We start from the raw sequence: 17,818 nt of genomic DNA on the forward strand, positions 1-17,818 counted from the left end.
CAAAGTTACAGGTAAGTAACTTGTTTTCCTACTCCAGTATTGGAACTTTCATAGATTCCCATAGCTTGTATCAGAGTAGCTAGCTGTCAGAAGCACATTTTGCTCTCTCCTCGTTGTGTCTCCCTCTACACTCTTTTTATTTTAAACAATGCATCAAGCAAATGAACATTAAAAACAGTGCAATAACATTTAAGAATAAATAGTAAATACTCATTAACCCAAAATCAAAATGTGCCAATAACAAGAAAGAAAGGAAGGAGGGAGGGAAGAAAGGAAAGCTCACCACTCAATGGAAGAGGTTCCTCAGGGCTGCCTGGCCTACAGCCGTGTCTTCCTGTGTCGAGGCCCCCAGGCAGTAATGTCTTGTGAAGGTGTGCGTGCTGCTCCAAGTTGCAGCCCTGCAGATATCTTTGATCTGGACCCCAGCAAAGAGGGCCGTAGGAGAAGCCATGGACCTTGTAGAATGTGCTCGAACTCTACCCTCCAGGGGTTTGCCCGCTGCTGAATGACAAAAACTTATAGCACCGGCCACCCACCGAGCAATCCCCTGCTTGGACAGGGGCAAGCCCTTACGGGGAGCGCTAAACGAAACAAACAGTCGAGAAGATTTTCGGAATTCTTTAGTACGGTCCAGATGGTACTTCACACATCTCTGCACATCCAGAGAGTGGAGTGCTCTTTCTGCCGGCGTAGAGGGCTGAGGAAAGAAAGCCTTAAGAATCACTGTCTCATTTAAATGAAAGTCCGAAGGCACCTTAGGTATGAACCTTGGGTTAGTCCTTAGGATCATTGTATTTTTCTTGAATTGTAGGAAGGGTTCCTGGATCGTCAGAGCCTGTAACTCACCCATTCTTCTTGCAGAAGTGAGAGCTAGGAGAAGCGCCACCTTCCAAGAGAGGAATTTCAGATCTGCTCGATGAATCGGCTCAAAGGGGTGCTTCATCAGCTGGGTGAGAACCAAATTCAAATGCCACATAGGAGGCGGAGGCCTCACTGGAGGAAAGATTCTAAAGAGGCCTTTGAGGAACTGCTTGACAATCCTGGCTGACCAAAGAGAAGGTCCAGATGCAGTGCGTCTATAGCGAGAAACTGCCGCCAAATGAACTTTTATGGATGAATGAGCCAGCCCCGCTTTAGCCAAAGACATGAAATATGGAAGAACTTGGTGAGGTTGAGATGAAAAAGGGTGGAAACCCTCCTGCTGACACCAGATGCAGAATCTCTTCCATTTAAACGGTATGTCTTGTTAGTAGACGGAGCTCTGGCCTGAGAGAGCACCTCCTTAATCTCCTCCGAGACATCTAGCCCAAGAAACTCTCACTGCTCAGTAGCCATGCTGATAGGTGTAAGGAGCGAGGGTCCGGATGCCAGATCTGGCCCTGGGACATAGTGAGAACGTCTGGGACCGTCCGTAGCAGCAGTGGAGGGACCAGGGAGAGGAGGTGAAGTTCCGTGAACCAGAACTGCCTCGGCCAAGCTGGAGCTATTAAGACCATCCTGCACGGCTCCGTTTTGATCTTCCCGAGTACTCTGGGTATCAACGAAATGGGGGAAAAGCATATACAAATGCACCTGACCAGGCTATCGAAAGCGCATTCCCCAGCGATCCGTGATGGTGTAGCTTGCTGGCGTAAAACTGGCATTTTTTGTTATCCGGGGTGGCAAAGAGGTCTATTGAGGGTCTGCCCCACCGGTGAAAAATTTCCTGCAAGACAGTCTGGTTCAGTTCCCATTCGTGGCTGACTGACGACAGCCTGCTGAGCATGTCCGCCTTTTCGTTTAGTACTCCTGGAAGATGTACCGCCTTTAGTGATATCCTGTGAAGGATAGCCCACTCCCAAATCTTCCGGGCTTCCTGTGACAACGGAAGAGATCTGGTACCCTCTTCTTTGTTTATATAGTGCATGGCTGTGGTGGTGTCCGTGCGGACGTGGAAGAAAGGCCCTTAGAGCCAGACAAATCGCCCTGAGTTCCAGGAGATTGATATGAAGAAGGCGATGCTCTGGCAACCAATGTCCGCATACATGTAAGTCCTGCAGCACCGCGCCTCAGCTTTCCAGCGAGGCATCTGTAGTCACTACCTGAGGAGCTGGATCGATTACGAAGGATAGACCGTAGGATATATTCTGTTCCTTCGTCCACCACAAGGCGGCCTTTTTCATAGCCGGAGTAATCAGCACCTTGTCGTCGAAGGATCCGTCCACTTGTCGCCATTTCAGGTCGATCTGCTCCTGAAGTGAACGCATCCGCAACCTGCAGTGAGGTATTAAAGGAATGCAAGAGGGAATTGCTCCTAGCAGGGATTTGTAATGGCGAACTGAAAGATACTTTCTTCTTCTCAACAGTTGAGCCATGGACATCAGTTTCTCTTGCCTTTCGAGGGATGGAGAAGCCTTGTCGAGAGACGTGTCCAGGATGGCCCCGAGGAATCGCGCTTCCTTGGACGGACATAGAGATGACTTCTCCCTGTTGAGAGTCAGGTCCAGATTGCTGAACAGACGCGTACATGCATCAACTGTTTCTTCCGCTTCCTGTCTGGACGGGGCCTTCAGCAACCAATCGTCCACGTAGGGGAAGATCTGAAAATGCTGCTTCCTGAGGAAGGCTGCCACTGGTGCCAACACTTTGGTAAAGATCCTCGGAGCAGACCAAAGTCCAAAAGGTAGAACCTTGAACTGAAAGTGGCTCTTGGCTACTGTAAACCGTAGAAACCTCCTGTGGGCTGGATGAATGGGTATGTGAAAATATGCATCCTCGAGATCGAGAAATGTTCTGGAGAGACACCATCCGAAAGGATTGCCTTATGAGAGAGGTGTTTAGCTCCCTGAGATCTAAAATGGGGTGCCACTTCTCCAGCATCTTCATGACTAGAAAAAATCTTGAGTAGAAACCCTCTCCCTTCTGAGAAAAGGGGACCGGCTCTACAGCTCCCTTGAGGAGCCTCTGATGAACTTCGAGACGCAGAAGACGCAGATGTTTCGAAGGCATGGCGGCAGGGGGCTTGGAAGGTGGAAGATGTACAAACTCCAGCGTATGGCCACATTGAATGATGTTGAGTACCCAACGGTCTGATGTTATCCGTTTCCAGTTGTGGAGGTATTGAGATACCTTGCCCCCCACAGATGTTGTCGTGGAGGGGGGTACAGCAGGAAGAGCCAGTACCCCGCTATTGTCGCTTAGTGGTATCACGCCCCTGGCGATTCTGTTTCCCTCTAGAATCAGACCTATAGAAAGAAGAGGTCTGGCCTGGTCTTTGATGACTGAGGCGTTGAATTATAAGGAGGATATCGTTGCTGCTGGTACGAACCCCTGTAGGTAGTAGTTCTTCTTCCTCTGGCTCCACGGAAAGGAACCTTTCGATATTGTAGGGTTCCCAAGGATCTTGCTGTCTCCGTATGCTTTTAGATGTTTTGGAGGGCATCATCAATATGTTTACCAAATAATGCCTCCCCATCAAACGAAAGGTCCAGGATTTTGTTTTGGACATCCGGCCGGAACCATGTCGCCCTTAGCCAGCCTTGGCGACGAACAACAGCTGCGCCTGCTAGCGAACTGAAAGCCATTGTGGCAATGTCCATTGTGCAGTCGATAATCTCAGCTGATGTAACCTCTCCCTCCTGCAAGATTTTCTTTGCTTCCACCTTGGACTCCTGAGGCAGCTGGTCTAGATATGGTGAGAGGTCACACCACATCTGACGATCATATCTGACAAGTATTGCCAACGCATTCGCCGCTCTAATCAAAAACTTGCCATAGAGGAAAATCTTTTCCCAGCATTATCTAGGCGTCTGCCTTCCTTATCAGAGGGAGTAGTAAGAGGCACAGAAGGGTTACGTGATTTTTCTGAGCCACCTGGGATATCACTGAATCCGGCCTCGGTTGACCTGTTAAGGATGCTGGACTGTCTTCAGGGGCCTTGTATTTCTTCTCCAGATGCGGCTAGACTCGAATGACAGTAGCCGGATTCTTTATTGCCTTTATACCTTCATCCCAGACATGGCTGACACTAGGAATGGAACGGACCGTCTTCCTATAAGGTTCTTTGAAATCATAAAGAAAACATTCAGATTGAACTGAAGGCATGGGAAGTTTAAATCTGCTGGAGGCTCTTTCCATCAATTTGTGAAACCCCCCAATGTCTGCCGGGGGAGAATCAGCTGTATTCGGTATCACATAATCATCCCACTCCGTACCCTGGTCTGACCTGGTGATATCGCCCTGATCCTCGTCCGAGGAATCAATCTGCACCTCTGAAACCACCGGAGGTATGACTGGACTGGTGACTTGAGGCTGTGATACCATCCGGGACAATGGCCTTGGTGAAGCCACAGAAGAAGCTAGCAGAGCAGATACAGCCTTCGCCAAAGGAAGTGAAGAAGTTGGTGGCTGGGAGAATCTCCTCCTATAGTCCAGCAACATGCCTTGAAGATCCGCCAAGAGGGAAGAAGGTACAGAAATCATCTCCGGTCTAGTGTCTTCCTGACGTTGAAAAGGGTGATGATATGAGTGCCCATGAAGGTATTCACCTTCAGAATCAGTGTCCTGGCACTTGACTAGAAGCTGTGAGGGGCTAATGGCATAGCCAAAAGAATCATCCTCTCCCTCAGAATCGTCTTCCTCCTCCAGCAACAGCGCGGGAGGCAGAGGGGCAACCCTTCTTGGAGAAGTCATGTCCGGCGTGATTCTCGTCAAAGAAATGGTGATTTTCTCCGTCGTCGGTGGTACCGTCGGCGGTGAAGAAAAAGAAATAGTCGTTGACGTGGTTGTCGATGGAAGACCCACCGACGACTAGCAGATCGTCGCCGATGAGATGGGTGTCGTCAAGACCGTCGACACTCCCGCTGTCGTCCTCATCACCGTCGTCGTTATGTTATGTTAAAACCATTTATAAAGCGCGCAGCTGCCCCAACGAAGGGGCGTCCCGGCTCTAGTAGCAGTTTCCAAGCGAGAGAAGGTTAGGCTATGGGAAAAAGAAAGGTTTTGATAGCCTTACGGAAGGATGTTAGACACTCTAAGCTGCGGATCTTCAAAGGGAGGGAATTCCACAGCTTGGCTGCAAGGAGACGGAAGGACTTACCACCAGCTCTAGATCGCTTGACTCTGGGGTCAGAAGCCAGGATCAGTTGGAAAGAGCGCAACATGCGGCTAGGGATGTAAGGGGTGATCAGGCCAGACAGGATCTCAGGTGTAGAGAGCTTTAGAATTTTAAAGGTGAGGCATAAAGTCTTGAACTCAACCCTTTTAGAGATCGGGAGCCAGTGGAGGCGACGGACGGCCCTGGCTCCAGAGCACAATCTTGAAAGTCCAAGTATGGCACGTGCCGCTGTGTTCTGGACGCGCTGCAAACGGTTTAGTTCCGCCTTATTGGCGCCCAGCAGCAAGGAGTTCGCATAATCAAGCCGGGAGAGGATAGTAGCCTGGACTATAAGTTGGCGTGAAGACAAATCGAAGAACCGGAGAATGGCCCTTAAGCCGCGTAGAAGACCGAAGCAAGTGCCAGCGGTTTTCTTGGTGTGCTCTCGAAAGCCCAGGGTCGAATCGAGCAGAAGCCCGAGGTTCTTTACCACCAGCTTAGGGGCGGGGCCCAAGGAGGGAGGCCACCATTGAGTATTCCAGAGCCCCTTGTCCTTACCCACCAGAAGGACCTCGGATTTATTGGCGTTGATCTGGAGACAATTTTCCGTCAGCCAGCCCACAACCGCCTCAAGGCCTGTCCGGAACTGGGTGGCGGCGTTAGCATAGTCATCCGAAAGAGCCACCATCAGCTGGGTGTCGTCCGTGTTGGAGACCATGGAAAGGCCATGGTTGCGAGCAACTGCTGCCAAGGGCTGAACATAAAGGTTGAACAGGGCCGGACTTAAGGCCCTGTGGAACCCCCTGCTCAATGGGTTAAATGGAGGAAGCAAAAGGGGGAGCATAGACCTGAAAAGATCTGTCTGACAGGAAGGAGCGGAACCATTCAAGGGCAAGATCTTTTACTCCGACTTCTTCTAACCGACGCAGAAGGATCTGGTGGGAAGCTGTGTCAAACGCGGCACTCAGATCGAGCAATACGAGTGCCGCTGTTTGACCTTCATCTAGGATGGAACGCAGATGTTCACTCACCGCTAGAAGAGCGCTTTCGGTGCTGTGGCCAGCACGGAATCCATTCTGAGACCGGTCTAAGATCATATTGTTATTTAAAAAGTCAGAGAGACCTTTATTGACGTGTGCCTCCACCACTTTGGCAACCCAGGGCAAGAGGGAGATCGGGCGGAAGTTTTCGGGCTTAGTGGGGTCCAAGAGTGGCTTCTTTAACAGTGGAAGCACCTTGGCTTGTTTCCAAGATAAGGGAACCGATGCCTTGCTAAATGAGGAATTAATGGTCAAAAGTAGGGGAGTAAGAAGAACGGATAGGCACTCTCTGAATTGAGCCGGTCTCATGGGGTCAAGAGGAGATCCCGATTTAACTTTGGTGCTAAGAGCAAGGAACCCCTCCTGTGAGATGGAAGGAATGACCTCCAGCGTGGCATAAGTTATAGGTATTGAAGGGCACTCTGAGACCCTGGGACAGTTGGAAAAAGCTTTGTATATGGTTTCAACTTTTTGAACGAAGTAGGTAGCGAGTTCATCACATTGCTTTCCGGAGGTGATGATAGATGTAGGCGGATCTTTCCTCTTTTTCAGGTCGCTAAGGATCTTAAAAATGCATTTCGTAGGGTTATTGCTGGATGCTATCTGATTGGTGATGAAGGTGGTTCGAGCTAACTGTATGGCTTTGTGGTAATTTTTAATAGCATCCTGATACTGTTTTTTCTCTGAGGGACTGTGTTAGACCTGGCACCTTGGCGTGAGTTTCCCTTCCACTTTTTGATGGTGTGCCTCGATTGTTTTGCTGGTGTTGTCCGCTCAGGGCACTGCGCCACGGCTAATCCGTGCCGCAGTGCAAGTGCTCCCTAGGTAAAGTGTACCTGTAATTGATGTCCATGATTAGTTTATTGGATTCACTGTCAGCCCCCAGTAGAGGGCACCAGGGGTGCCAGGGCTTGTGAATGCCAATGCTGCTGGTGGGCTTGCAGCGCTGGTTGCGCCACCCACAGAAAGCGGCCTTGTAAAGTGTGTCTAGGGTCTGCCACCGCAGACCCTGTGCGCGGTCCGGGACCGTCGCGCCGACTGCGCAAGTGCCCCCACTTGCCAGTCCCTAAACCTTCCCTTACCTACATATTAGCCACCCCTCTGGTAGGCCCACGGGCAGGGTGCATTGTAGGCATAAGGTAGGACATGCCCTGATGTGTGTGGCATGTCTTAGTAGTGAATTACAGCCCTTGTCGTTTTTCACTATTGAAGGCTACCTGCTCTCCATAGGCCAGAATGGGATGCCGGGATCACGCCAACGCTGTGACCCCAGTGGACTCAGAGAGCATGGTAGAGTGTCAAGTTTAGTATGCCTGAACTCAGAATAATAAAATACTTCTTGTAGTCAAGTTTATTTTAGTATCCTGGGTTTGTAAATACTACTTTTAGAAAGTTAGTATTTACTGACCTGACCATCTCAGTCCGCCTCTGCTGTGTGTGTGTGTTCTGCCTGGCAACAGTAAGGAGCAGGGTGGGGGGATCCCCAGAGACAGGTTGGCTGCCAGGTGGTGGGTAGAGAGGTGACACCTGGATGGGTGGGAGGAGTACACCTTGACTCTTGAATAGCCCTGTGCTCTGCCACCACAAAGCCGGCGCCGCCCCCTGTGGGGCGGCTGATGTCTCTGCCCTGCTGCTGAAAGGAAAGAGCGGAGTCACCATAACAAAGTGCTCCAGAACTGGACTGAGCCAGGCCTAGGCCCCCTGGCGCTAAAGAACAAAAGAATCATGGTATAAAAGTAGGAGCCTGGCTCCTAAGAAATCAGAATCCTGTTTACCACAAAGAACCTCTGCCCGACTAGAAGGAAAAGAAGACGCTGGAGGAGCTGGCCTGCTGCTTGCCTTGCTGAGAAAGGAGAGGAAGAGACTTACTGAAAAGACTTTGCTACTTTGTGCTTGAACATTCTCCAAGGGCTTGATCTGAGCTTGCCCCCTGAACTGAACCCCAGGACCAGTGGGTTCTCTGTGCTTTTGCTCGTCCTCCAATTCGAGCCGTGTGTGCATCCCGCTGGAAAGAGACTGCGCCCCTCATCGCCCCTCCTAGGGCCGTGACACTCAGAAGCTTGCCTGCCTCAAACCCATGAGAGCCCCGCTCCGTCCAGAGCCGCTCTCTGCTCCCGGGCCAGGCCGCCTGCATCCCTGTCACCGCCTGCTACTGGAGCGCGCTGACCGCGCTATCACCCCTCCCGCCGGAAGCCGTCCGACGACTGTGATCTACGCCGGGTCATCCAGCTGCACTGACCGTGCCCTGCGACCCCGCTTCGCTATCCCCGGACATCTCAGGCCGCGCCGCCCCGGTGTGGAGACCCTCCGGCACCACCGTGCTAAAGGGTCGCTGGCCGCGCCTGCCTACTTGCCCACACCTGCTGATTGAGGACCCAAGAACACTTCCCAAGCCGAGAGTCGCACCGACCTGTGCTGACTCTCCACATCACGAAAGAAGTTCCAGCATCGGGCTCGGGGCCCGCAACGCCTTATTTCCCCGTTCGCAGGAGTCGATCTCTGTGAGTACTGGAACCACAAGTAACATTTGCAAGAGAACTACAAAGTATCCATTTGAAGCTACGAACAACGAACATTTGCCTGCTTTACAACCTGATGGCCTAGCGAACACGTTATTGGTCTTGTGATAAGTCTGCTGAGATATATATACCTTATTTTTACATAAAGAATCGTATTTTTATATATATCCAAGTCTGGTGTCCGTTTCTGGGGGGGATTGATGTATTTACTGTGTGTATGGTTGTAAGTGCTTAACCAACAACGCCTGAGGAATCGCCTTGGCTGCTCACGCCACGCACCTAGAGGGTGAGCAAGGGTCATTCGCGAGGGGTTATCCTGCGCCCTGACGTGGAGGAGAGGGTTCCTGCTTGACACAAGGGCAACCTTGCGCCAACCAGAGATCCCCGACTCTAACAGACTGTAACTCTTCCTCCATGCTCGTTGGCATTGTTTGCAAACAGTCCGCATAGCGGCAAGGGAATCCGTGTACCAGGGATTAGAGCCGGAATCACGGCCCTTAGACCATTTAGCCGGAATGAGAGAGTCTAGTGCCGCATATATCCACTCACAGATAGCGTTATAGGCTTGTTCTGGGTCGGTGTTATCAAGGGTAGGAGGGCAGGAAGTCAAAAGGGCCAGCAAATCATCCAGTTTAAGTTTGTGCCAACTGCGTTTGAGAGTGGCCCTGGACGAGGGTCTGGGCGTGGCCCCAAACTGTGGGAGGAGGATGGCTATGAGGTAATGGTCTGACCAGCAGACCGGGCTGGGGGGTTTGACCTGGAGGGAGGGAATATTGGAGAAGACAGGATCCAGTAGGTGTCCAGCCATGTGAGTGGGTCCCAGTACCAGTTGTCTTAATTGACAGGCTTCAAGATCAGCAATCAGGGAGCTGACGTCTGAGTCTGATAGATGGTCAAAGTGAATATTTAGGTCGCCGATAAGGTTAAAGTTGGCTGTTCTTGTAGCCAATACATGGACAGCTTCCATGATTGCAACTTTGAATTCTGCTGAGGGACCAGGGGGGCAATAGACCAAAAGGCCGAGAGAGAAAAGTTAGCATTGAGTGAGATGGAAAAGCGGGCACACTCGCAGCCTGCAATGTCCTCAATCAATCAATCAATCAATCAAAGCATTTATATAGCGCACTACTCACCCAGAGGGTCTCAAGGCGCTGGGGGAGGGGGGTCCGCTACTGCTCGAACAGCCAGGTCTTGAGTTGCTTCCTGAAGGTGAGGTGGTCCTGGGTCAGGCGGAGGTGGGTCGGGAGGGAGTTCCATGTCTTGGCGGCGAGGTAGGAGAAGGACCGTCCCCCTGTGGTGGCTCTTCGGATGCGGGGGACGGCGGCGAGGGCGTGGCCGGTCGATCGAAGCTGGCGTTTGGGAGCGTAGAAGTTGAGGCGGCTGTTGAGGTATCCTGGGCCTTGGTTGTGTAGGGCTTTGTGTGCGTGGGTGAGGAGTCGGAAGGTGATTCTCTTGTTGACCGGGAGCCAGTGCAGGTCTCTCAGGTGTCCGGAGATGTGGCTGCGACGGGGGATGTCCAGGATGAGTCGTGCTGAGGCGTTCTGGATCCGCTGGAGTCTCTTCTGGAGTTTGGCGGTGGTTCTGGCGTAGAGGGAGTTGCCGTAGTCCAGACGGCTGGTGACGAGGGCCTGGGTGACCGTCTTCCTGGTCTCGGTGGGGATCCACCGGAAGATCTTACGTAGCATGCGCAGGATGTTGAAGAACGACGAGGAGACGGCGTTGACTTGTCTGGTCAAGGAGAGGGAGGAGTCCAGGATGAAGCCCAAGTTGCGTGCGTGGTCTGTTGGTTTGGGTGCGCTGCCTAGGGCGGGGGGCCACCAGGAGTCGTCCCAGGCGGTGGGTGAGGATCCCAGGATGAGGACTTCCGTCTTGTCCGAGTTCAGTTTCAGGCGGCTGTTCTTCATCCATTCGGCTACCTCTTTCATCCCTTTGTGAAGGTTGGCTCTGGCGGTGGCGGGGTCGTTGGTGAGGGAGAGAATCAGCCGGGTGTCGTCGGCGTAGGAGATGATGTTGAGGTTGTGCTGGCGTGCGATGTCTGCGAGGGGGCTCATGTAGACGTTGAAGAGGGTTGGACTGAGCGAGGAGCCTTGAGGAACGCCGCAGATGACTTCAGATCTGAACGGGGGGAGGCGGACTCTCTGTGTCCTTCCGGCGAGGAAGGAGATGATCCACTCCAGTGCCTTCTCCTGGATTCCGACGTTGCTGAGTCGCTGCACTAGTGTACGGTGGCAGACAGTGTCGAAGGCCGCGGAGAGGTCTAGGAGGATGAGGGCTGCTGTTTCTCCGTTGTCAAGCAGTGTTCGGATGTCAACGGTGGCTGCGATCAGGGCAGTCTCGGTGCTGTGGTTGGCCCGGAAGCCAGACTGCGAGAGGTCGAGGGAACCGTTCGTCTCGAGGAAGGCGGCCAGCTGCTTGTTGACGGTCTTCTCGATGACTTTTGCAGGAAACGGGAGCAGCGAGATGGGGCGGTAGTTCTTGAGGTCGGTGGGGTCGGCTGATGGCTTCTTTAGTAGAGCGCTGAGTTCGGCGTGCTTCCAGCTCTCCGGGAAGGTAGCAGTGTCGAAGGAGGTGTTGATGATGTCCCGCAGGTGGGGTGCGATGACAGCGTCGGCCTTGTTGAAGACGTGGTGAGGGCAGGGGTCGGTAGGAGTTTCGGAGTGGATGGAGTTCATCGTGCGGACGGTGTCTTCGGTGCTGATCGGGGTCCAGGCGCGGAGGGTGGTGGTGGGGGGCGGTGGTTCGGTCGTGGCGTGCGTCGGTTGAGTGCTGAAGCTGTTGTGTATGTCCGCGATCTTGTTGTGGAAGTAGGAGGCGAGGGAGTTGCAGAGGTCTTGCGAAGGGGTGATGTCGCTGTTTCCGGCGTTGGGGTTGGAGAGCTCTTTAACGATGTTGAAGAGTTCCTTGCTGTTGTGTGCGTTGTTGTCCAGTCGTTCCTTGAATGCGGTTTTCCTGGTGGCGTGGATGAGTTGGTGGTGTTTTCGGGTGGCGAGCTTGAGAGCAGTCATGTTGTCCGGTGTTGGGTCTCTGCGCCATGTTCTCTCGAGGGCTCGGCAGTTCTTCTTGGAGCTCTTGAGTTAGTCGGTGAACCATGGGGCTTTCTTGCTACCGGGTCTGCTAGGCGGGGTCTTCAGAGGGGCGAGGTCGTCTGCGCAGTTGCTGATCCACTTCGCGAGGTTGGTGGCCTCCTGGCTTGGGTTTGTTGCGCTGGTGGGAGGGTTCATGCTCAGGGAGGTCGCGAGCTGGTCGGCTGTGATCTTGTTCCAGCTTCTGCGTGCAACCTGTTGCTGGTGGTGGTGGATCGTGGTCCTTCTGAAGCTGAAGTGGACGCAGCTATGGTCCGTCCAGTGGAGTCCGGTGGCGTGGCTGAAGGCGATGTCCTTGCTGGATGAGAAGACGGGGTCGAGTGTGTGTCTGGCGTAGTGGGTGGGGGTGGTGACCAGCTGCTTGAGTCCCAGGTTTGCGAGGTTGTCCAGCAGGGTGGTGGTGTTGCGGTCGTTGTTGTTCTCCAGGTGGAAGTTGAGGTCCCCGAGGAGGATGTAGTCAGCGGAGAGGAGGGCGTGCGGGCTGATGAAGTCGGCGATGTCTTCGCTGAATTGTGTGCGTGGTCCCGGGGGTCTGTAGATGAGGGTGCCTCTGAGGGTGGTCGTGGGATTGATGTGGACCTGGAAGTGCAGGTGCTCGGCAGGTGCGTGGGTGTCGTCGGTGTTGGTCGTGATGCGGATGGTGTTCCTGTGGATGATGGCGATGCCTCCTCCGGTCTGGTTGATGCAGTCCCTTCGGATGATCTTGTAGCCGTCTGGGATGGCGATGTCGGGCGCTGAAGAGGCGTTCATCCAGGTTTCCGTGAGGAAGGAGACGTCTGGTGAGGTTGTGTCGAGCAGGTTCCAGAGCTCGATGGCGTGTCTGTGGACGGAGCGGTTGTTGAGCAGGATGCATTTCAGGTGGCTGCTGCTGTTGCTCGTCTTGGTCTTGGTTGGTGCTGGAGTAGTGCTGGTCCGGATGAGGTGAACTTGCAGGCGTTGCAGCAGAAGGGTCCGTGGGTGCGTCTCGGTAGCATCCTGGGATTCGGCCGGCGTTGAGGGTGGCAGCGTCGTACGTCCGGCGGGTGGGCTGGAGTCTTCGGGGGCCAGGGGTCCTGCCGCTGGGCGCGGGCCAGGCGCGGACGGGCGCAGACGGGCTTACCTTTGGCGCTCAGTCGGCGCTCCCGCTGCGCGCGGCCGCTGCGCGGTCGCTCTGGGGGCGTCATAAGAAGGGGGACGAGAGGGCGGGTCAGCTGGGCGGCGGGAGCAGCTCGGCCAATGGGCCGGTGGTGGGCGGGGCCTGTGGCGAGCTGCGGCGGGAAACTGGCGAGCGGGCGGCTCTGCTGAGGCTGGGCCGCTCGGGGGGCCAGGGGGGCGTCTGCGTCGGAAAAAGGCGGCAAGGCTGGCAGGCAGGAGCAGGAGGCGGCAGGAGGAGCAAGGGGGTGACCCGGCCTGGTGAGAGGCGCAGCGGTCCTCACTGACGAAAGTGCAGTGAAGGGGAGATTTAAAAATTACCGCCAGACCCCCACCTCTGGTCTCTCTATTAATGGTTCGAATGTTGAATCCCAAAGGGAGTGCGAGGCAAGGTTCAATAACTGTGTCCGCATTGAGCCAAGTTTCAGTGATCAAGAAGACATCCGGGGATTCATTCTCAATGAGATCGTAGATCTCGTTATAGTGCTTAACTAAGGAGCGAGCATTCAAATAGAGAATTTTGAGGGGAGTCTTGATGGGGGTCGAGGATGAAGGGGGTGGTAAGGGGTATGAATTAAACCTACACCAATTGCAACAGAAGGGTCCCTCTACCAATAAGCAAGGACGTGGTTTACACGGGAGAATACTATGTCCAATGGATAACAGAGACTCCCTGGTGTAAATGAGCGTCCCGGGAGTACATCCGGCAGCATGACTGGCGTCTGGCGGCGTCCAGGCGCGGACGGGCGCAGACAGGCTTGCCTTAGGGGCGCCAGCGCCGCGGCCGCTGCGCTCGTCCGCTACGCGCCAGAGTTCGCGTCTGTTTAAATTCTGGCATGTAAAAGAAAGGCTGGGGGGCACAAAGTTCCCCCAAGATGGCGTCCCCTCGGCTTCCGCTAATGAAGCTGGGGTGCCGATCCGGTGTCGCAGCCTGGCCCAAGCACCCTGAATGCGTGGCAGAGGTAAGCGAATAAGCGCTCTTCACAGCGCGGCAATTTTAAAATAATTTAAAAGCATAAATTCCCAACAGTGCAAATGAGCAAAGCGCGCAGAGCAATTTAGAGAGACAGCGTAAATATGAAGCGCTAACACTACCTCCCGGCTCAAGCCTCAGGAGACAACTGTAAAGCGCCTGAGCTCGCTCTCGTCGACGTCATCGTCGTTGCAGCTATCGTCGTCGACACCTTCGTCGACGTTGAAGGAATGGTCATAGTAGTAGCGCTGGGGGTACGCACCGTACATACACGGGTGGGGGTACGACTCGAACGTACACGGGTGTACATACACGGGGGTACGACACGTACACGGGTGTACATACACGTACACGGGTGTACATACACGGGGGGGGGGGGGTACGACACGTACACGGGTGTATACATACACGGGGGGGGGGGGGGGGGGTCGTGAAACGCTGCCTGAAAGCGTCCCGACGTCACGTCGCAGCATTCCCGGATCACATTCGTATGTATATTTTCGTCGGTCGGTGTTTTTTACGATTCGTACGGAAATGGTGTTTCCTTGCGAATCGTAATTCCATGTTTGTAATGTTTTCCGACCGGGTACGAGTCGGCCGGAGAAAACTCTCCGACCGACGGTTCGTACCCGGTTTTTACTGGATCGTAATCGGCACCTTTGGGTGCCCAGAGGGTAGAAGAGTGATGTGGTTTCAGCTTCCCGGCTAATCTGAAGAGCCACACACACGTGAGCCCTTAGGTACCCTAGGGAAAGGCTTGGAAAGACTCGGGGTCCCTCCCACAGGAGGGGCTGGACAGTGTGGAGGATACTCCCATGTCCTTTGTCCAGTTTTGCGTCAGAGCAGGAGCCGATGGCTCCCTGAACTAGCTCAAACTGGAGTATACAAAGAGGGCACCAAATGTGCCCTTGAAAGCAGTCTAGTGGCGCTGGCAAGCGCCCCCACCCCAGCCCAATACACTAAGTCCTGTCTGAGAGGTGGGTCACACCTCCTTGTGATCGGAAACCTATTGTTCTACATTCCCCTGCTCGAGCTCTGCTCAGTAGCAGGAGGGCAGAATCGTGTTTGGGATCAGAAGCATCACTAGCTTGCTGGCAGACCCTGTAAGGCTGTTACCAGGAGTACTGGGGACTTCCTGGGAGTCCCCCCCCATGTCATGGAATCATACATTAGACCCCACTAACGGTGTTGGGGTATGATTCCAACATTTTTGATACCAAACATGTCAAGATTCGGAATAGCCACTATATAGTTAGCCATCGCGTAATGACTGATGGCCACTTGATGTATAAAATGGCTGACAGCACAAACAAAGCATGGAGAATCTACTCTGGGGTTTGTCAGTGTGCCCCGTTCATGGAGGGGCACCCACACACTTATAACCCAGCACCCTGCCTTCAGGATTAAAAGTGTAGTGACCTTAAAATAAGAAAACTTGTATCTGTCGTAAGTGGTGCTGGCACCAGCTTACACAGGCTGCAATGGCATACCTTTAGTCACAGTTTTAGTGTTCTGTCATGGGTGGCATAATAAATGCTGCAGCCCATGGGAGACCCCTGGAGTACCTATGCCCTGGGTACCTTAGTACCATATACTAGGGACTTATAAAGGTACACCAGTAGCCAATTGTGGAGGTATAGAAGTACTTACCATGTCAAATTTAGGGAAGAAGCATAGTCACTGGGGTCCCAATTAGCAGGTTCCATAGTCAGACTAGTAAAAGAAACATACCGACACCAGCAAAATGTGGGGGTAACCATGCTAGAAGGTTCCTACCTTCCTACAGACACTTAAAAAGTTTTTCAAGGAAAACTTATAGAATCGTCAATCATGTCATTTAGAAGCACTTGGGGAGATCAACTCCGGCAGGGAGCTAGTCAAGGGGAACAGCAAGCTCCTTAGGAACAGTAATCTCCACAGAAAAAGAAGTCCTTATGCAGTTCCAGGCACTGTATCTGCTTTGTAATGGATTCCTGTGGAGTGGTCCTGGTGAAAGGGATGAAGGATGCTGAAGATGCTTTAAGAATGGCGTGAATGTGCGTGGTCGACTGAAGTCGTCCATGCAGGGATTCCTTGGTCTACAAAGTAAGTTGGGGGGTTAACTGGTTGCAGGGCCAACGTTCCACAAAGTCCTCTCCGGTCTGGCCAAAGTCCAGTCACCACTGGACTACCAGTCCCAAAAACGCTCCTACAACACCCCCAGGTTCTGCAAACCCGGATACAACTCTGTGTGTCGGGTCTTCATCAACGGTGCTGCACAACAGCAGCTTGAAGTCCTTTGGTTACCAACTTGCCCCAGCAGGCTTCTTCAGCTGCTGTTAACAGGTGCCAGCTGGCTGTCCCTTAAGAGTTCTCTTGGCTTTACTGTGCTCTGGAGACAGCTTATCTCTGAGCAGGACTCAGCAGGCAGCCACCAGGTGCAGTCTTCAACGGTGCATCTTTGCTAGTCTTTTGGTGCAGGACAGTCCTCCGGTCTGTCTCCCAGTCGATCGAGATCTGAGGTCTCAGTGCCAGGGGTGCCCCTCTTGTGCTTGGAAAATGCTATCAAGGTAGGATATGGCTGGTAATCAATGGGCTACCAGGTTCCCTCTCATCTGGTGACCACTTCCTGTGGAGTGTGGCATCTAGCTATCCCAGGATGCACCATTCTGCCCGCTCCTAAGATGGCGAGACCCCTCTCTGTGTTCTGACCTTCCTCGTCCACCCCTAGCCCTCCTCCCTAGTGTGATACATCTGCCCATCAAATGAGGATTTTCCTTTGAAGCCTATCTTCTGTAGCTAAGACTCAAGTGGCTAGGATGTGTTCCCCTGTTAAACCAGTTTTTTATTTTTCTACAACTGGCCTGTCATCTGTAGACAGTGCAATATTTTTTCCTCAAGTTTTGGTGTCTGGATGTTAGGGATTCTTTCAAACAACCAGTTCTACCAGAGTAGTAAAGAAGCCATTTCCTTACCCCTATGGTTTTTCCAATAATTTCAAAAACACTTCACAATTCTGACTGGTATGCTTCACTCCCTTAAATCATTTAAAGCAGTCACTAGTGTCTTCTACAGCACAACATTTATGCACTTATTAAATTTTCAATACTAAACGTCTCTCGCTCATTTTGGGGACAAACCATACCAAGCAAGCCAAATTAAATTGAGAGCTTGTGTAAAAGTCGGTCATAGTTCTGCACCCAAGTCTAGTGTACTAAAACTCTGATGAGGTCAAAAGTGAGGTCATCCGGCACGGGAGTTATTTATGTACTATGGGATCAGCATTACATGACATGAAACCCTGGGACATAAGCAGATCTTCTCAGTACAACAAAATTGTCAAACAAATGGAGGGGTCGCAAAATATTACTTGGCTGTGTCAAAGATACAGATTCTGCGAAAAGGAATAGTATCCATCAGCAATCTGCTAATGTATGTAGATGCTTTCTTTTAGTAATTAAGTACTGTTAAGTGAAAAATGTAAAAAAACTGGATTAAAATTGGAAAGTTTTAATTTAAAGTGCTAACAAAACACTGATGTTTTTCCTTTATTGTTCCCTCGCTGGTTGCTTCTCTGAATTTACAATTTACAAAAAAAAAAAAAACATATTTGCGAGCTTCAGGCAACAATGAACTAAAATGAAGCAATGGGAAAACTAGAGAGAAAGTTCAGATTGGCACAGAAAAAAATGTTCTTAGGCAACCTAAAAAACCTGTAAATTTTTAAGAAGTGTGATCTTTCAAGGTCTGTGACAGCATTTTATAAACATACCTGTAGCCATAACAGTGTCAGGTGGAATGTTTTCATGCAGAACCTGTACTTCAGCTTCATGTTCCATATTCTAATTAAAAGAACACAAGAGATTACAATGCAACTCAAACAAACAAATGCGTTTCCTAAAAGCCTGATTATTTGATCCTACAGCAAAAGAATAGTTTCATAAAGCTAGCTCTTTTGGTAAAGTGTCAGGTTAAAAACCCTTGAAGGATAAAACACAAATTTTGCTTAGTTTTAGAAT

The 17,818-nt window shown here is 52.1% G+C and overlaps 1 protein-coding gene across 5 annotated transcripts in view; it reads right to left on the minus strand.

Moving 5' to 3' along the window:
- PCM1 (pericentriolar material 1) overlaps positions 1-17,818 on the minus strand; it is a 1,275,228-nt gene that overhangs the window by 125,969 nt on the left and 1,131,441 nt on the right. For all 5 annotated transcript variants that reach the window (XM_085641994.1, XM_085641996.1, XM_085641995.1 and 2 more), the window contains one exon: positions 17,572-17,641. In XM_085641994.1, the coding sequence (XP_085498120.1) occupies positions 17,572-17,641 (70 nt within the window). The remainder of the gene's footprint in view (positions 1-17,571; positions 17,642-17,818) is intronic.

Source organism: Triturus cristatus, chromosome 2_2 (genome assembly GCF_964204655.1).
Source record: "Triturus cristatus chromosome 2_2, aTriCri1.1, whole genome shotgun sequence".
Lineage (NCBI taxonomy): Eukaryota > Metazoa > Chordata > Amphibia > Caudata > Salamandridae > Triturus > Triturus cristatus.